General features: G+C 38.4%; 1 protein-coding gene across 1 annotated transcript in view; it reads right to left on the reverse strand.

Annotated features, from left to right (window-relative positions):
* NIBAN1 (niban apoptosis regulator 1) overlaps positions 1–15730 on the reverse strand; it is a 166423-nt gene that overhangs the window by 95896 nt on the left and 54797 nt on the right. The window contains exon 2 of the mRNA XM_012444626.2: positions 824–954. Coding sequence (XP_012300049.2) covers positions 824–954 — 131 coding nt within the window. The remainder of the gene's footprint in view (positions 1–823; positions 955–15730) is intronic.

The following is a 15730-nucleotide window of genomic DNA, read 5'->3' on the forward strand; positions in this document are numbered from 1 at the left end:
GTTCAGGACCAGTCTGACCAACATGGTGAATACCCCATCTCTGCTAAAAATACAAAAATTAGCTGGGTGTGGTGGCAGGCGCCTGTAATCCCAGCTACTCGGGAGGCTGAGGCAGGATAATCACTTGAACCTGGGAGGCAGAGGTTACAGTGAGCCGAGATTGTGCCACTGTACTCCAGCCTGGGCCACAGAGCAAGACTCTGTCTAAAAAATAAAATAAAATAAGACTCTTGCTTTATTTTTCTTTTTAGCATTTATTATTATCTTATGTCACCTGATTTTAATTAGTTTATTTTCTGTTTCCTGCATGTGAATATAAACTCCAGGAAGGCAGAGAACTTGTCTTAATTCCCCAGTTCTTGGACTACAGCCTGGCACATAGTAGGTGCTAATAAACATTTGTTGAGGTGGTGGTTACTTATTACAAGGGAGCAAAGGAGTAAGAATAAATTAGGGGATTCAAAGAGAAAATCACATTTGATCAATGACCAAAATGAAAATGCCTGTAGTGCAAGGCACTGAAATAACTTTTAAAAACTAAATTTCACTAGAGTAAGTCAAATTTTCTGATAGCAAAGCATCCATGTGGGAAAAATACATAACAATATTGGATTCATGCTAATTTCCTTTTTATATGATTTATATCAGCAACAATAAATCACACATTCTAACTTCCAGGCAAATTTGGCTTTTTGAGCATGAAATGATTTCAGAGCAGAGTTTTTAAAACTGTCATTCAAATTATTGTTTATTTCAGAAATATTGTGTGCTATATAGCTTTCTTCAAGGGGAAAATCACGTAAACCAAATATCCATGGCTTACCTTGGTCTTCAAAATCTGTGATGTTAAGTCTCTTTGCTGTTCTACTTCACTGCGCACATGATTGCAGAAAGCCACAGAGTACTGACGACTGTAGTAGGGACTGAGGTTTTTGATGGCAGCCTCAGTTTTCCCTAGAAAAATATGGGAATTAGAATTCTGAAGTATAGCACAGAATATACACCTATCTACATAGTTCCAAAACCATCCCTCCAGTCTCTCTGTTTCCATCCCTCCAGTTGCCCCTGTTTCCCAGGGATTTGCTAGTAGCCTGCATTCTTGGAGAACTTGGATACCTGCTGCACAGGCTCGATCTCTCCCTCCCCTTCTGGCATCATCCTGAGAGGCTTCACAGACCCTAAGCACCATCCATCCAGTAACCTAAAGAGTTTTGCTTTATTTTATGTCAATGATCTATCGCCACGGCCATAAACTCAACCATCCTTCTAATCCTTCTAAGACTCCTCTTCTACCCTGCCCTCTCTCCACTTCAACTTGCCCTTCACTCCCCTTGACCTCTAACCGTTCAGCTCCTCCTTTCAAACAAGAATCCCAGGTGTACCCCTTCAATTCTGCATGCACATCACTCCCTTTTTCTTCAGATCCCTGAACCTCCACCTCTAGTCTTGTGACTCACAGTCCTGGATAAAATCAACAAAGTGTTTCCTCTCATTCTGCTCCAATATTTCTGGTTTAAAATTTTGTGTGTGATTCAAAGCAGTATATAACTACCACAAGATAGAAGGAGAAACTTTGGTATAAGAGCCAAGAGACCTGAGTTTGGGTCCCGATTCTAACTGTGAGGCAGAAGCCAGCTGTACAACCTCAGTCAAGTTATTTGACTCTCGAGGCTCCCGCATCCTAACTGTAAAGGAAGGTGCTCACTAGTCCACACATTTCTTTGGATCTGTGTGCCACTGAAGCATAAGTACAGTACAAAAGTCCAGCTGCCTCAAGACAGTGATCAGAAACTGCAATGTATTAAATAATCTCTTAGCACCAGAAGTAAATCAAACTGAGTATGAACCATGCTGGGGAAGCTTGAGGACTTCAGATGGAGGGTCAGGGAGAGTCAGACACCTGAAGCATTCTTGTGCCTTTCCAATCTGTACTTAGCTTTAGAGAGTACGGGAGTTGCAAAGGAGAAAAGAGAGAAGGAGGAATAGAGGAGAAAGGGTGTAGGAGCACTCTCATGCAGATTAGAAACCCTCACAACATTTCAAGTACTTGTTACAGGGTACAGAAAGAAACAAAACTTCACTGACTGTGCTTACAAGCGATTAGTCCACAGAACAGGGTATAGCTTGAGGAAAAATACACCCAATGTAATATTCCAAAATATTTTAAAATACTTTCATGTGAGGCCGGGCGCGGTGGCTCACGCCTGTAATCCCAGCACTTTGGGAGGCCGAGGCGGGTGGATCACGAGGTCAAGCGATCGAGACTATCCTGGTCAACATGGTGAAACCCCGTCTCTACTAAAAATACAAAAAATTAGCTGGGCATGGTGGCGCGTGCCTGTAATCCCAGCTACTCGGGAGGCTGAGGCAAGAGAATTGCCTGAACCCAGGAGGCGGAGATTGCGGTGAGCCAAGATCGCGCCATTGCACTCCAGCCTGGGTAAAAAGAGATAAACTCCGTCTCAAAAAAAAAAAAAAATAACAATAATAATAATAATAAAATACTTTCATGTGAATTTGACATCATTTTTTGCTTTTAAAATTTGGTATTATAGTCAATAGAGAGATTTTAAAATATAACACACTGGCAAGATTTGTTTAGAGCTATAGTGTACGTAAAATTTCAAAAATAAGTGAAGAGTTCTAACCACATAGATTGAGGTACTCAATAGGAAAGCCTTGAATCCATAGCAACCCGTTTCTAAGCCTATAGAACCATAGCTAAAGACACCTGTAGTGTATGAATACTCTCCATATGCAGAGAATCCTACTTTTGTTTGGGCATTTAGGTCTTATAATGCCCATATGAGGTAAAGAGGGATTCTTTCATATTCACTTAATAACACGACATTTACTAGTCATGTTTATGAGCTTTAATAATTATTGCTTATAAGGTGCTTTGAGACCTACTAATAATAGATTCTGTAGAAATCCAAATAAAAGCTCCTATAATTTGAATCAGGCATGCTTTTGCTTGCTCTTTGAGTTTATGGTATTGCAATTAATCAGTATTTGCATAATACTTTAATATACTCAGGCTTTATAATCATCTAATTGGTTATTATGTTATCGGCTTTTATGCAGTGCAATTCCCTATGCTTGTCTATAATTTTCTTACATAGGAGTGGGACAGTGTGGGAATTCCCACAATGAGAACGAATCTCACTTTACTAAAACATATAAATTATGAATAAATAAAATTTGCCCTTTAGGTCCAAGTAGACAGTTTGGTCTATCAGAAACGTAGCCTGTTAATTTCTGATGTTTATTTTTGTACTCTTGAAAGCACTTGGATTGAAATGAAAGGAGTTGGATGTCATTTTATGATGAACTCTATAAAGCTTTGAAAGCTGATTTTCTGCCACATCACCAAGCCTCCCCCAGGGACGCTGTGCTTCTGATGAGGTGCCATAATGCTCTCTTCTCATGTATGAGAAAAATGCTTCTGTGATTTGAATATCTGCATACTGTCCCATTAACACATCAACCACCAGGTAGCATTTATAAAGAAGCAACTGCAGCTTCCTTAGGTAATTAATCTAACAACTAGTTCAAAATATGTATGAAATAGCTAACAATATCACATGTTCTGGGGTGGGGAATAACCTAAAGTTATTCGGCAAGTGTGTCTGGATTTTAGATTAAACCTATCTAAATCCAAATAAATAAGTACCCAATGTAGGGATGCTAAGACTGGGAGCAAAGTCTGTGTTGAGGCAGGGGACGGTCTGGCTTGGTGGCTCATGCTTATAAGCCACCACTTTGGAAAGCTGAGGCAGGAGCATTGCTTGAGCCCAGAAGTTTGAGGTTGCCATGAGCTATGACTGCACCACTGTACTCCAGCCTGGGAAACAGAGCAAGACTCCATCTCTGATTTTTTAAAAAATAGTCTGATGTTGGAGCAAAATGCCACCGTGATTAGGAAGATGGACTCTGGAGTCAGATAGACAGGTTCAAATCCCATCTCTACTACTTACCAGCTGTGGGATCTCATTGAGTTACTTCTTTCTGCTCACATGTTAAATGAAGAAAACAAGAGTAGCAACCTCATAAGGTTATTCTAATGATTCCATACACTAATGTAGTAAAGTGCTCAGCACAATAGCTGGCACATACAAAATGTTCAATAATTGATCATAATCAAAAGGATGATGATCATGGTGATGAGGGTGTCCCTTGGGCAAGCACCAGGATAAAGTCCTCAAGCTAAACTAAAGAATTAAGGAGAAGAAAAAAGTAGGCTGTTTACTGTAACTCTTGCACTAGGGCCATCCTGCCCTGCAATATACAGAAGAGCTGCCCCACCTATTGCAGGTTCTAAAGAAATACAATCTACATTTTCACAAAGGTTCAGCATAGAAGGCCCTCAGTACATTCCTGAATTAAAACCAACTAAATAAAACATTGACATTAACAAACTGAAGCAAAAAGTGTAAGTTAGGGGCTGTGTTTCATTGAGCTTTTCTCTCCAAGCCTCAATTTTCTCACCTGTAAAATGAGGATAATAAGATGCCCATATTACAGGGTTTCATGAGGAGCAAGTAAAATATTCTGCATATTCAAAACTGTCTAGGACAGTGCCTGATACATATTAGTCAATCAATCAATTTTGACTACTATTTAATATTCCACGATGAAAACATTCAAACAAGTGAATCAGCCCACAGGGGCCACACAAAATAACTTCAGCTGAAACTACATTGTTCATTGCAGTTTTCAAGATTCTTAAGCAATGAATTATCTTCATATCCCTGCCACCAAATTTAGTATCACATTCTCTTTTCTAAATTGTTTATAAAACACAGTGCCAGGTCTTCTACTGAAAGGAGGCTACCCAATAATGAAAGACTAAAACCAATGGAAGGGCTTCGTCCACATTTTGGTATATCAGCATTGTTGGCACAGGCGTGTTTCTCTAATCCTACTTGTTTATTACAGCTTGTGCTGGGCATTGCATTAGTGCAATTCCCTTGACCAAGCTGCTCATAACACCCTTCAAGGTAATCATCACTGATGCTAAAAAGAAGCCGCTTGATATGGTTTGGATCTTCTGTCCCCTGCAAATCTCATGTTGAAATGTAATTCCCAGTGTTGGAGGTGGGGCCTGGTGGGAGGAGTTTTGGTCATGGGGGCAGATCCCTCATTAATGGCTTAGCGCAATCCCCTTGGGGATAGGTGAGTTTTGCCCCCTTGGTTCACTTGACAGCTGGTTGATTGAAGGGAGCCTGGCACCTCCTCCTCTCTCTTGCTCAGCTCTTGTCATGTGATGTACCTGCTCCTAGTTTGCCTTCTGCTATGATTGTAAGCTTCCTGAGGCTCTCACCAGAAGCACATGCCAGCATTATGCTTCCTGTACAGACTGTAGAATCAAGAACCACGAGCCAATTAAATCTCTTTTTTCTTGTCTTTCCTATCTTTTTTTTTCTTTTCTTTTTTTTTTTTTTTTTGAGACAGTCTTACTCTGTCACCCAGGCTTAGAATACAGTGGTGCAATCACAGCTCACTGCAGCCTTTACCTCCCAGGCTTAAGAAATCCTCCCATCTCAGCCTCCTGAGTACCTGGGACCACAGGACTGTGCCACCACCCCTGGCTATTTTTTTTTTTTTTTTTGAGACAGTTTCACTCTTATCCCCCAGGCTGGATCATAGTGGCGCAATCTTGGCACACTGCAACCTCCACTTCCCGGGTTCAAGTGATTCTCCTGCCTCAGCCTCCCGAGTAGCTGAGATTACAGGAATGCACTACCACACCTGGCTAATTTTGTATTTTTAGTAGAGACAGGGTTTCACCATGTTGGTCAGGCTGGTCTTGAACTCCTGACCTCAAGTGATTCACCCACCTCGGCCTCTCAAAGTGCTGGGATTACAGGCATGAGCCACCATGCCCACCCTAAACTTTTTTCTTTATAAATTACCCAACCTCAGATATTTCTTTATAGCAATAGAAACAAATTATTAACACACCTCTTTGACAACTCTGTCCACATAACTTGTAAAATTAAGAAAAATATCTACTGACCCCCTTAAAGCCATTAAATCTATACAGGCTCAAAAACTCAGCATTCATTTGACTCTTTCTCCTCCATTCCCAGATTCAGTCATCAGATGCTGCCTCTTTTATTTTCAGAAATTTCTTGAATCCATTTCCTTTTCCCCATCCCAACCACCACACCTTCAATTAAGCCTCTACTATCTCTCAATGACATTTTAAAAGTATCTTCGGCCAGGAACAGTGGCTCACACAATCCCAGCATTTTGGGAGGCTGAGGTGGGCAGATCACTTGAGGTCAGGAGTTCAAGACCAGCCTGGACAACATGGTGAAACCCTGTCTCTACCAAAAACACAAAAATTACCTGGGTGTGGTAGCAAATGCCTGTAATACCAGCTACTTGGGAGACTGAGACAGGAAAATCACCAGAGCCTGGGAGGCAGAGGTTGCAGTGAGCTAAGATCATGCCACTGCACTGTAGGCAATAGAGTAAGACTGCTTAAAAAAAAAAAAAAAAGTCTCCTAATCTACCCTACCTTAGCATCACAGCAAAAGAGAAAAAAAAAACTTAACTAGCTCTCAGCTCTAAAACAGGAACAAAAAAGTGAAGAGCAGGAGAGTGGGAGGGGGAGTGCCACAGCTGATACACAGATCCTGGAGGATTATGGGGAATGAGTCAAAGCTTGGTGTGTGCAGCAGAGGCCAGTTCTGAGAAGTAGCTGGAGTCTAGGGCTGATGGGGCAGAACAGAAGAGGCTAAATCAAAGCTGGCCACCTTGGTCCCACTCAAAGATAGCACAAGTTACAAAAAGGCCCAGATGTTAGAGTGGGGAACTATATTTCAGAACCAAATCTTGGCACTGATGCTACTAAGACACTCTTTTGAAAATCATAAGGGGCACACCTTATTAGTCATAGAGGCACAGCCTTCTGGGTTGTCCCAGACTGGCAGCTTTCATTTAACATGCTGCTGCAAGATCATGCCACTATCTTTGTAAGAAACATCTTCAGTGTTTTCCCCATTGCCCAGGGTAGTAACCCCTTGTCCTAGCACCAAAGGCCTGGGATCTTACCTCAACTGTCTTTACTTCCCACTTCTTTCATTCAACTTAAGCCTTCTTGCTCCTGTGCATACCTATGCCTCCTCTCCTCCTTTCTCCTCCTAAGTCCCCTGCCAGCCACTTTCAGACCCTTCAAGCCCACATGACAGTCCCAACCTGAGTAGAAGCCTCTTTGGATCTCCCTAGCTGGAAGCAATCATACCTTCTTTGGCATTCTCCCAAAATTGTGTACCACTTTTACTACAGCTGTTCAAATACAGCTTATCTCTCCTCCAAGGGTATATTATGTTTATATACTCAGCAAATATTTGTTGAATGAATGCAAGAATGACTGAGTAAATATTCAGCCATTGTAAACCAAATTACAATACATTCTATCAACAAAACCCATGCCAATGCCCCAGGAAAGGAGAAACTATTATAATTTTCAAGTTTTCAGCCTGAAATGTTGATAATATTGATTGATAATATTCAAATTTTCAACTTAAATATTGATCACCAAAAATATACACTCTTGGCCAGGCATGGTGGCTCACACCTGTAATGCCAGCATGTTGGGAGGCTGAGGTGGGAGGATCACTTGAGTGCAGGAGTTTGAAACTAGTCTGGACAATACAGAAAGACCTTGTCTCTACAAAAAAAAAAAAAATTTTAAAAATAGCCAGGTGTGGTGATACACAACTGTAGTTGCAGCTACTCAGCAGCAGTGGTGGTGGGTGGTTGTGGTGAGGCAGAGGATTGCTTGAGCCCAGGAATTCAGAGCTGCAGTGAGCTATGATCATACCACTGCACTCCATCCTGAGTGACAGAGCAACACTCTGTTTCAAAAAAAAAAAAAAAAAAATATATATATATATATATATATACACACACACACACACATACACACACAAACACACACACTTGAAATTCAATTCATATCTGTTTACAAAAAAATCAGACTCTTACAAGTTAATTCCTTTCAAGCTTTTAAATGAGTTTTGTCCATGAAATTATTTGTGGGAAATAATTTATAAACAAAATCCTTTTTTGGCTTGTCTGTTTTCCTTAACCAGTCTGAAACCATGACAAGTATAAGGCTCTGGAAAAAACTTTTATGAAGTCTAAAGAGCCTGACAAATGTGTGTATTTTCTCATTCTAGAAGGTTCTTTTAAAACCAGTTCCCAGTCCTGAAGCAGATCAACTCAAATCTGCTGTTTATCAGCAGTCTTTCTTGGAAGATACTATTTATAGCAGATTATGCCTCATTCCCCCAACATTCTCAGTGTCATCACAACTAAGATACATTCTACAATCTTCTCTCAAATATGCAGCTTCCTATTTCAATTACTTTTAGAAAAGCACAGAAATGTACTCATTAAGTGCAAAAAGATATAAATAATCCAAACACTGTTTTTACCACATTTTCTGCTAATCTTTTTCCAATTCTTTTAAAAAATAGTTTAGACTGTTACAATTTATATCTATATTTTAGCTTTGGTTTTTCCTATAACATTGCAAGAAAAATCATGATTTTCAGATGTTATATTTTTATTGTTATTATGAAGGAGAAACATATAGAAATAAATAAAAATAAGTTTATTTTAACCAGGTAGTTATTTCCTGGCAACTGAGGAAAATCCACATATGAGAAGATTAATCAGGCCATTGGCACAGTTTCTTAAAAACAACATTTCAGGTGAAGATTAATTTTGAGAAACAAGACAAATTGTTCTAAAAAATAAAATAGACAATATTTATAAAATAAATTACAATATCCACTATTGTTTATTTTCACCAGAGTTTCTCAAATTACAACACTTTAAAAGTCCTTATGAATTATTACATCAGCTACGACTTAGGTCTCTAAGCACCATCACTTTACACCTTAGGGTGAGGAAACTGGAAATCCCAAGTCACAATACAGAGGTGTAAAAATCTAATTACACAGAATAATGCCCAAGGACTCTCTTTTTCTTCTGGTAAATGCCTTAAAGAATGGGGATAAATTGAATTCTCCATAATTGAACTGAAGGGGGTGTATGTGTGTTTTTAAAGCACATTTATTATTGGTGTCTGAGAGTCAGGTTTTTGAACAGTCTCTCCCAGGAAAAGGCAAAATGATTCACGGGCAGCACTGATTCTGCGGCCTATCCTGCAGAAATGCCACCTTGAGTTAAAAATAAGAGACATAAAAACCAACTTAAGTTCTCTGTGATTTACTTTGAATATTAATCCACAAAGAGAAATACACAAACACTTATGCTCGCAAGAGCTCATATGAAATGTATCAAAGCAGAGCCAGGTCTCTCCTAGGGCTCAGCCAGCATCTGGATGAAAAGCAGGCATGCTTAAGAATAAACAATAAAGCTTCATTTCCTGCTTCCCAACACTCACCCTCCTAAAGGTCCCAAATTCGGTGAGTAAAACCTGCAGCAAACTTGCCTGGAGACTGTGAGAAACCCTAAGTTCTTCCCAAATTCTGTTCGAAAAGCAAGCCCAGTATCTTTAATCTGGCCACAAAGCTTAGCCCATCAAAGGCATTTAATGAATCTTAATGTTCTTACAGATGCTACGTAAGAGAGTATATACCAGCTCCAGTGGATAAGCAGAAGCAAAAACAATGTTTTCTGCAAATGACCACTGAAATAAATTACAGTCCAATCAGCACTATGCATTTACTAGAACAATACCTTCACAGGTTAATATAAGGAAGAGAAATGGGAGAAGACGGCAAAGAGGAAAGACATACTTCCATTTTATGTCACAATTCCCAGCACCTTATTCCACAGAAAAATTAAAATCCCACTGGGGTCAACTTTTGCAGAGAACAGCTTTCTAGAACTCTAAGACCTTAAGTCTGGTTTACTCTTTTTTAGGGGAGGAAACCAGTAGTGTTGTTAGAAAAATACATATGCCCAGACATTTAGGTACACATCTTGCTTCAGCTGTAAATAGATGGAAGCTGACTTTAAATTTCCTTCCATTCCACTTGGAAGAAGTGCTTGGAAATTTTCAAGATTATTTTGTCATTACCTCACAGCACGCCTCCAATTTTCTCATGACACATCTGATGAGAATAAATCTTGTTTATTTTGCCACTTTTCTAAGCTGTCTAATGTCCCTCAAGGAAGTCAAGAAAAAGATTGGCTGTCTTTTTCTTTACACAAATGAGAAGGAAGAGTGTGAAAAAGAAAATTAAACTAATCTGATACAGCTGCTTTTTTAGAGAGCATCACAAGAACTATGAATTCATGAAGAATAACAATGTTTTTGCCCATTAGACAATCTTTCTTAGTTTCAAGGAAAACATATATTAGAAATTCAGAAACTGAAATCATAAGATTCTCTTTGCTCTTTTTGTGACTATTCATAGTTATTAAATTTTTTCTGCACATATTTTATCAGAGGCTCTCAGATTATTCCAAAATCTTGAAAATATACTTTGCTTAAAGATTGCAACCATGCAAATGAACACAACATGCACATTAAAAGAAATCAGGCCAGACATAAAATAAGCCAGGCAACAAGCCTAGGAATTGGAGTGATTTTCCCTTCCAACACATCATTTTCATTGGTGTCTCCTCTAGGTTTCTCTCTTATTTTCCTGTCTTTTCCTTTTTCTTATTTCATTTCACTTTTCTTCTCTCCACACAGATATACATTTGTTTGAAATGCTTGCTTTATATTTTACATTTTTCTTTCTCAAGAATCTATGCCATTAATGTAAAAAATTGCATTTCTAGATAACTATGGTTTGGGCCCAGATATGCTTGCATTTTGTTAGTTTGGGGATATGTGTAACAGTAAGGAGTGAACTTGGCTAGAAAATAGAGGGTGGCATTGCTAGGCTTGGGAGGGTCCAGGAAGAAGTCTATAAACTATTCAACATTTCTGCAGCCAGCTAACATTTTCTGAAACTATTCACAAGGTTGATAGAACACTCATTAGTGAAAATCACTTTAGCATGCTCTAACTTATCCTCACAAGATTTTGAGAAGTGCCAAAATGGTTTTGACCCACTGTCTACATGATTTGGTCAGGCACTAAGTCTCTGGATATAGTTGTTCTGATAATAACCCAAACATCTTCAATCATAAAATCTGACCTAGAACAGTTGAAAATATAGCTCATCACAGAGCCAAATTTCATTTATTTGGCAAACTAATGATTGCCAGTCACTGGATCAGTTAATCACTAAATTTAAATGTTCCTAAGTAATGTATATTAGTAAAAAATTACCCCAAAGCTATGGTACATGATGCTCTAAAAATAGAGGCAAAAAACTCCACCTGAAAATCCAATAGTATTGACTATGTAGATAGTATGTTCTTTAAAGTCACTCCTTTTTCCTATGGAAATTGCTCTTCCATAGGTGAGTTCACCTAGCGCTTAATAAATGTGCTGGATCCTCGTGATATCAGCTCTGCTTGGAGTCTAGGCCTCATAGGTGAAATTCACTTACTTCTAACTGGTCCTTATATGAACCAAGGAGATTAAATATGAAGTAGAACTATAAATAACTGAGACTACATTCCACAATCCACCTATAAAAGCAACTTGAATTCATCTGAATGGTAGCAGGTAGTATAGACATGTCAACACCAATCACATTTCAACATCTATATGCTGATGAAAAGATCAAAGATTACAGACCTCTAGAGCTGAATGGGATCATAATGGTCTTTTTTCTAATGCTCTCCTATTTTCAGATCAAGAAATTAATTGATCCAAGGTCACAAAACTAGTTAGTAATAGAACATTTATGGAAAAAAAAAGTTTAAAGATTAGTGACAATTTTTAAAGAGTTTTCTTCTCTGTTAGCACTACATTAATTTTTATGGAGGAATTCAAGCACTTTTTTAAATTAATGAAGGTATATAAGTACTCTTTAGTAATAAAACCTACATTGTCAAGAAGCCTTGTGAAATGATCTTAAATTTGGGTAAAAAGATGTTGTGATGATTAATTTTATGAGTCAGTTTGAGCCACGGGATGTCCAGACATTATTCTGAGTGTGTTTCAGGATGAGATTAACTTTTGAATGGGCAGACTGAGTACAGCAGGTTGGGCAATGTGGGTGGCCCTCATCCAATCAGTTGAAGGCCTGAATAGAACAAAAAGCCTGAGTAAGAAGAAATGTTCTCCCTCCTGAATCCCTTGAGCTTGGACATTGGTCTTCTCCAGCCTTGGGACACAGACTAGAGCATGGGTTCTTCCTGGGTCTCCAGCCTGCTAGTTTTCAGACTAGAACTGCATCATCAGCTTTCCTGGGCCTCCAGTTTACCAACTGCAGACCTTGGACTTGTCAGCCTCCATAACTGTGTGGGCCGATTCTTCACAACAAATACACATAATACATATATACACACACATATATATCCCATTAGTTATGTTTCTCTTCTCTGGAGAACCCTAATAAAGATGCAATCAATTAAAATACATTATTGAGTCTCAATACAATTATCAATTTATTTCACTTAATGTATATTAAACTGCTGCATCAATAATAAGTTAAAAGCAATGCAAATATCTAGTGCTTCTATGTAATAAGTTCTAAAGTTTGCCAGTAGAATCAGCATGCCACTGTTTCACAATACACCCTGAAATACATGGAATCCGTATTTAAGACATTACCCTAAGTGATCTACGAAACACAGTAAAAGCATTTGGCTCAGCTTCATCCCAGTTGGCAGAGGTTGTCAGCAAAAAGGCAAAGACCCAGCAGAGCTCTGGGCACCAGGGAAACCAGCTGACCTTATATGAATACCACCCCCTTAATCTCATTCAGGTGTTCCAATTAAGTTGCATCACTGTCTCAATTAAAACTGCAGTCGTTGCTGGCTAATACCATAAGGCTCCCTGGGAAAATGCACTAATTAGGTAGATTTTCGTATCTACTGATTAAGAATCTGTTTTGCACAAAATCAAGGTTAAAAGGTACTGCTATGAACAAGTCCCATCATCTGCATGTTATTTAAAAAGTCTTTAACAAAGTTTCACTGGTCTTTGCTCTGAAACCAACTTTATATATGCCAAGAGATGAGATACGTTGATTTATAGACCACTATAACAAGAGTTGGGTGTATGTGTGTATTTTCTTTAATTATGAAACATTTTGGACAGAATAATAAAGTGAATAATATATTTACCTACTACTCAGCTAAACAAAATGGAAATAATATGCCACATTTGCCTCAAAATATTTTAAACAAAATACTACAGCTAAATTTGCAACCCCGCTACCCTGCCCCACAATATCACCAGGCACCACTATGCTAAAACTGGTGCGTGTTTACTGCTGTCAATCATTTTAGACTCTTATAACACATGTATGTATCCATAAATAATATTATTATACATGTGTTCAAGCTTAATTCTATCATTCTGCAGCTTTTTTCACCCACATTATGAAATGTATCTCATATATAGGTGTAAATATATATATACACAAATGTAGATGGTATATTTAATTCTAGTTTACTTATTTTAACTGTTATTTAAAATTCTAACATATACTAGAATTTATTTCCTTGTTGATGAACCTCTCACGCATTTCCTCTCTTTTTCCTCATATAATCAATGCTTATGTGAACCTTGGTGTGTGAATCTCCTGGTGCATATATACAAGTTTCTCTAGTGTGTGTGTTAAGAATATAAAGGCAAAGTGTGAGCATCTTCACCTGTACTTCATATAGCGAAACTGCCCTCCAAAGTGGCTGTGCAATTCACATCCCATAGCAGGGTATAAAAGTTACCTCCTCCCACATCCTTAGGAATTCTCGGCACTGTCTCACTTCCACATTTTTGCCAATTTCAATGGGTGAAAAATGGTGCCTTCATTTGCATTTACTAGTGAGGTTGAACAACCTTTCATGTATTTACTGGCCATTGATGTTCCTTATTCTGTGACTTCATATCCTCTCCCCATATGTCTTCTTCTTACTGACACGTAGGCATTGTTTATAAATTTAGGGTGAATTATGTCAAGTCCTATGGAAAAACAATGCTGGCACTTTTATCAGAATAATATTTTTATGATTTTTATGAGACTGAAAGCTTTTTCATAGAGTCTCAGACTGCTGCTAGCTGTATAGCATTTATGTGCAAACTATGGAAAGGGGCCCCTTCTTCAGGGCACATGCAGCCAGCCCAACATGAATAGAGAATGCAACATGGGCTAAAATCTAGGTATATTGTTTCTTTTATGAACATTGCAGATTTTTATAGGTGAAAACCAACGTTCAATAATATTGGTTCTGCAAGATAAGAGTATTCCAGAATCCAAATCACTGATTCAAATTTAAAACATTGGGAGAACAGGAAGAACTGCCTCCATATAAGAGCAACTGTTATTTCCACATTGCAAAAAGGAAACATTTTGAAAGTAGATGCTCTCTTGAACGAGGTGAACTTCCTGTTGGTTGGATGTAGATAAGAGATGAACTGCTTCCATGGATGCGAATTTGGCTTATTGTGCAGTCAGATTAATGGCTGTCATCTGTCTGCATTCCCCCAAATATCAACCATTAGCAGTTTATACCAAGCCATTCTCAGAGGGCCCATTCTATTTCAGTCCTACCACCCAAAAAGGAAGACATCTAGGCTTTCAGAAACATCTGAGGAGAGCTGGTTGAAACTCAGCATGGAGCAAACTTTCAATCCTTTCCCTCAAGCTGACTCAGTCTCCACTGAACGAAGCTGGACTCACAGTGGCACAAGATTCTACTTCAGAAAGGTGCAGGTCTAAATCCTCATTAAGTTGGTTCTACTACGTTTTAATTATATGACTTTGGGCAAATCACCTTATCTCTAGAACACATTTTGCAGATGTGGAAGCCATCTGCTTATCTGCTTTTCTTAAGGGAATATAATGGGATTCCTTCAGAGTACAAGAAGCTCTGCAAATAAAAGATACAAACATTCCAAGAAAGGTTATTATTCACAGAAGCAAAAACATCACATGCTAATAAATGTGTCTACCAGAAGTGTTGTCTAATAGAAATTTGGGGGATGACTAGTGGCAGTACAATGGCCACTAGACATATGGGGGGGCTACTGAACACTTGAAATATAGCTAGTATGACTGAAAACCGTAATGCTTTTTTTTTCTTTTCTCTTTAGTTTTTAAAGTAAATTCTATTATGTACAATTGAGGATTACAATATGATGTTACCGGATACATATGGGTAATAAAATGGTTACTGTTGTGAAGAAGATTAACATATCTCTCATTTTACATAGTGACTTTTACAAAATTAATGTTTAGTTAACTTTCATTTTAATAATCACATGTGGCTAATGGTTACCATATTGAGTAGTACCTCTCTAGAAAAACTTCCATGTCTTCATCTTAAAATAGGGATAAAAGTCACCGATCTCAGTGTTTCCTTTGTCTTACTGGTTGTAACATTATCCTCACTTGCCTGATAAAAAGTAGAAAATTCCAATCCCTACCTCAGACCTACTGAATCAGAATCTACCTGAGGGAAGCCAGAAAACTGTGTTTTCAATATGTTCCTCCAGGAGACTCTTATAATGAGGCTGGTTTGTTATATTCAATAGCATTGTAATGAAGAATAAATCTGACATTTGTAAGCATTAGCAAGATGCCTGGATCTGTACAACTGCAGAGGGAGAAGACTCTTGTTCTGGAGAAGTTAGTTTGAGCTGACATATGCGCTCACTAGTATCAGAGTA

This window comes from Aotus nancymaae, unplaced genomic scaffold (genome assembly GCF_030222135.1).
Source record: "Aotus nancymaae isolate 86718 unplaced genomic scaffold, 86718_ANA_hifiasm-v0.15.2.pri h1tg000108l, whole genome shotgun sequence".
Classification (NCBI taxonomy): Eukaryota; Metazoa; Chordata; class Mammalia; order Primates; family Aotidae; genus Aotus; species Aotus nancymaae.